Source organism: Lipotes vexillifer, unplaced genomic scaffold, assembly GCF_000442215.2.
Source record: "Lipotes vexillifer unplaced genomic scaffold, Lipotes_vexillifer_v1.1 scaffold1122, whole genome shotgun sequence".
Lineage (NCBI taxonomy): Eukaryota > Metazoa > Chordata > Mammalia > Artiodactyla > Lipotidae > Lipotes > Lipotes vexillifer.
This window is the reverse complement of record NW_006798649.1, coordinates 1401639-1406453: the sequence shown is the minus strand read 5'-3', so window position 1 is coordinate 1406453 and position 4815 is coordinate 1401639. Positions and strand designations below refer to the sequence as shown.

At 52.8% G+C, this 4815-nt stretch overlaps 1 protein-coding gene across 1 annotated transcript in view; it reads left to right on the top strand.

The window, feature by feature from the left end:
• Positions 1-840: 840 nt before the first annotated feature.
• The window catches only part of NUAK2 (NUAK family kinase 2), a 17633-nt gene continuing 13658 nt past the window's right edge, over positions 841-4815 (top strand). The window contains exon 1 of the mRNA XM_007470683.1: positions 841-1242. Coding sequence (XP_007470745.1) covers positions 997-1242 — 246 coding nt within the window. The 5' untranslated portion in view covers positions 841-996. The remainder of the gene's footprint in view (positions 1243-4815) is intronic.

Genomic DNA, 4815 nt, shown 5'->3' with positions numbered 1-4815 from the left:
TCATGACCTACCTGGCTCCAAAATCACAGAAAAGACAACTTGAGTGGGCAGCTATTTACAGGTTTAGGGACACAAGTTATATAGTAGGAGTGTACTATATTTTAAATGAATGAATGTTTCCCTTTGTTTCTCTCCACCTCCTCCCAATGCTTTGTAAATTCCACCACATCTTGAGGGACACACTCAAATTTAGAAGCCTTATTTGCTGAAGAAATAAGAACTTTCCAGAACTGCATTTCTGGGATACAATTAAGGTTGATCCAACTGAAGACAGTTGACTTCAGAACCCTGAAACAGCTCTCCCCTAGCCCTCCAACTTGAGAGTCTGCCTCCATCCCATTCCATCCCTCCTTCCTCCTTATGGTCTTAAAGAAGTGGTCAAGTGACTTTACAGATTTTGACTTGAGAGAAGCAAATTACTCAGGATGGGGAAATACTTTGGTGACCTCTAGTACTGTCAGATTGCCCCTTGCTAAATGAGAACAGCACAATGGAAAGACAACAGGTGCCTCCAACCAGGACCAAGAGCCTCTCAGGGGCAAGAGCTGTTCCAGGGCCCCTGAAAATTTCTGGACCCCAGTGGTATCAACCCCCGCCGCCACTCACCCAACCCCCCTCAACACCCCCCAACATCTCCGCCCCGCCCCGCGCAGCCGACCCCGGCGTAGGGTATTCCCCTTGCCTGCCCCTCAGGGGCCCAGGTGGGCGGGGCTCCATTGACACCTTTCCCGGCCGCTCTGGGAGGAGGCGGAGCCAGGGACCCGGCAAGCCAATGCTGGCGGTCCTGGTCACGCGCAGCCGGCGATCAGGCCAATGGGTGCCGGGGGGTGTGGCCAGAGCCTCTAGTTCAGGGCGTTTATAACAACTTGGAATTCGCCGCCTGGTCGCGCGCTTTGGTACGGCTGTGGATTCTCGCGCCGCGAGTGGGCAGGCGACCCGGGCTCTAGCTCTCTCCGCGCAGCCGATTCCTCCTCTGCCCTCGCTCACCTGCTGGCCATGGAGTCCTTGGCTTTCCCACGGCGCCTCGGCCCGGCTTCCTCGGCCACCGCTGCCCTGGCCGCGGAGCTCGTTCGGCCTTTGGCCGACGGGCTCCTCAAGTCGCCCAAGCCCCTAATGAAGAAGCAGGCAGTGAAGCGGCACCACCACAAGCACAACCTGCGACACCGCTACGAGTTCCTGGAGACCCTGGGCAAGGGGACCTACGGGAAGGTGAAGAAGGCGCGGGAGAGCTCGGGGCGCCTGGTGAGTGCGGCTCCCTCTCGCGGCGCCAGCCGGCCAGGCTCGGGACTTAGCCGCAGGCGGCGGGTGATGGAGGGTGGGCCGGGAGCTAGTGCCTTGCTCGGTGGACTTGCCCGCATTCAGTCTTTACCGCGCTGAGGTTGCGTATGTGTATGGGGTGCTGGTAGTGTTCACTGTAGAAATTGTCCATGGTTGTAGGGACAATGGTCGTGGACCTGAGAACCCCACCAACTCCGGTCAGCAAGTGATGATTGCCAAATAAGTGAGGCGGGGTGCATAGAGGACGAAAGGTGTCCTGAGATGAGAAGGCTTCCTAAAGACGATGAGACTTAAGTGGAATTTTGCTTGTAACAGACTACCCAGTAGAGTGGGATGGGAAGAGGAAGTAGAAGGCACCTGATCTTAGCAAGGGGTTAGTAAATGTGTGTAGCTGAATGAAAAAGTGAATGAAGTGTCCAGTTCCTCAATTCAGTTCTAATAGTCTGGCAGTCCAGCATACTGTGGAGATATCACCCCCTCCCGGGGGGCGCGGGTGGGTTTGACATTTAGGTCCTTTCCAGGTCTAAGACTGAGTCAGAGTTTCATTATGATGGGTTTTAAATTCTGGTAAATGTGAAACTAGACTCTGGTGAAAGATCCACTGTGCCCCAAGATACCTTTGGGTTTGGGGCCTTTTCAGGTATGTGTCCTGTTAATTTGGGGGTGTGTGTGTGTACAGTAGTAGTAATCTGTGGGACCTTGTGTAATTTACTTTATCTCTGTACTCTGTTTCCCCTTCTGCAAAAATGAAGAAGCTGCTATGAGGACTGAATGAGATACAAATATGAATTTAAATTGTTGCTGACAATAGAACCCGCCTTGAGAACTGGTATTTATATTTGAAAAGGCCAGCCCCGAAAGGATAGCAGTTTTGCCAAAAGTTAACAATGGTCCCCAAACTTGAGTTTAATGGGCATAGGAATCACCTGGGTGCTTGTTTAAAATATTTCTTCTCTAGTTCCACACCCAGAGGATTTTATTCTGAAGGTGTAGGATGGGGCCAAATAATCTGTATTTGGGGGGACGGCTGCGCCCTGCAGGCTTGGCATGCGGGATCAGGATGCAGATCAAACCTGTGCCCCCTGCAGTGGAATCACTGGACCGCCAGGGAAGGCCCTAAATACTCTGTATTTTGACAAGCCTTTTAGGGCAGGTGGTTTAGGGATTGTTTTGCCAAATCCAGTTGGGTGCTGGTTATGAGATGTGCATGTATGTGTGTGTGCCTGCGTGGGTGGCCATGGTTTGCCCTATCAGCTATGGCAGCAGTTACCTCCCCAGGCTGTTTGCTTTTGCAGCCAGTAGCTGGTTTGAAATTCAAGAAGTCATTTCATTGGTGAAGGAGAGTGGATGCTGGGGAAAAGGAATGGATTATGGCCTCATCAATAGGACCGAGTATGTTTTTCCTGCTAACACCTGGCACGGTCCCCAGTTGCCTGCTGCCAGGTTACAGCTATTGGGCAATCATGTACTTCCTGGCTTTCCTTTTCTTTCTCTTTCTATAAAGTGTGAGGGCCCGGTGAGGCTCCAGGCTGGAGACAGCTGGGCCCAGGCTTTGTCATGGGCTCAGCTGGAAAATAGCTGCTTGTGGCTCGTGCCTCTTTTGGGGGGCAGACTGGATTGGGGGGACTGGGGTGGCCTGGAAACTGAGATTGAAGTTCAGAAATCCCATTAAGCTCTTGACCTGGGTCACCGCATGTGTGTCTCTGTGTGTGTGTGAAAGAGAGAAAAGGAGAGATCATTGATTCTGGAATGAGATAAACCAGCTTTCAGTTTTCAAACCTCAGTGGCTGTAGGCAGGGATTCCAGCTTTTATTACATCAGAACAGAGAGAATTCAGAAGGTGCTCCCTGGCTTCATGTCTCTTGTATGCAGGGAGCCCATATCAGGAGGAGTGGGACCTGCCCTAAAGCTCCCTGATCCATAGACCACCCTGTACTTCTTGCTCAGGATCTCCCTCCTCCTTGGAGAGCAGCTCTACGCGCTGCTAATGGTTTCTCAAAATTCTGGAGAGGAATCCTCCCCCCACTGCACCCCCATTCCTGTCTCTTCACTCTTCTCCCTGAAGAGAGACCAGCCTGGTGCCTCAGGATCTTCAGTGGGGGAGAGGGGTGTGGGAGCAGCCCACAACCTCCCCTCAAAGTGAACTGAGGGTTCAGAGGAAAGCCCGCTGGGTGACTTCCAACTCAATTTCTCTCCACATTTCACACTCCCACCCTGCCTGGATAGGATTCTCGGGCCAGATGGGATTGTCCAGAGGGAGGGGCAGGTGGGCAGGACTAATGGCTCCTCCAGGAGGGCATTAAAGGAAAAACCAATATTTGCTCTGGATCTTCTAGCTCTGACTACACTCCTGGTAGCCACATGGCATTTCCTCCTTTGACTCTCACAGCTCTCCTGACCACCCCTCTCCTAAAAAGAAAAACACCTGCTAGGGTCCCTGGAATGGTGGCATCCCCCAAAGCCTTTAGGTTGATCTGCATGGAATTTTTACTCCATGAGGAGCACAGGGGAGTCCAAGGGGACAGTGATCTGGGGCAGGGGTGCTTCTGTCTCATATATTGGATTGTTGCATGGGATTTCAAAATGTTTGAAAATGACTGAGATGGTCTGATTCCTTCATTGACAGATGGGGACACTGAGGCTCAGAGAGGGAAGGTGACATGTCCTGTGGCTGGTTAGTGGCATGCCTGCAACATAGGCTCCTGACTTGACCACCCCAGGCGCTAGATGACCAATACTGAGTCTTGGACTGGGAGTTGGCTTTGGGCTGAGCCCAGGCTTGCCTCAGTGTGTTTTGTCATTCCAACAGCTAGCTCCGACTGCCTTTCCCAGAGCTCCAGGCGCGCTGAGGGTGGGAGGAGTCACTGGGAACAACCCTCACCCCCATACATACTGACAGTGTCGAGAGATCCCGAGTAGGTGAGCTACACTACATTTTACTTTGTCAGGAAGACTGCTCAGCTCAGCATCAGAGTGCAAGCATTCAAAATCCTGGCTCTACTGCTTGCCAGCCGTGTGACCTCTGTGTATCTCAGTTTCCTCATCTGTAAAGTGGGGATTATAATAATTCCTACCTCGTGGGGGTCCTCATAGGATTAAATAAGATAATATATGTAAAGTGCTCAGCACAGTAGCTGACACACACAGTGTTACTATCCCAGCAAGGCTGGCTTTGTTGAGGTCCTACCCTCCCTCTCTTGGGGGAGGGAGAGTCCCCCCACCCTGGGTCTGCCCTGAGCAAGAGAATGGCTTGTGCTCAGCTTCCCTAAGCCCTTTGGTCTCTACGTTGTTCAAAGTCCCAGCCTCTCCTTTAGCCCCTGATCCAGAGAAGGGCTCCCGCCTGGCCAGCTGCCAGAGGCCTCTTCTGTGTGGTGCTGCCCTCCCAGCTCCTCCTGCATCTGCCTGCTCAGCAGCAGGGAGGGAGACTCCAGCTGCAGGTGACTCTTGTCCTTGGGCTCTGGCCAAACCACACAAGAGGGCTGGGCAGGGAAGCACCTTGCCTGGCAGAGTGGGCAAAGAAAGGGTGGGCACAGCATG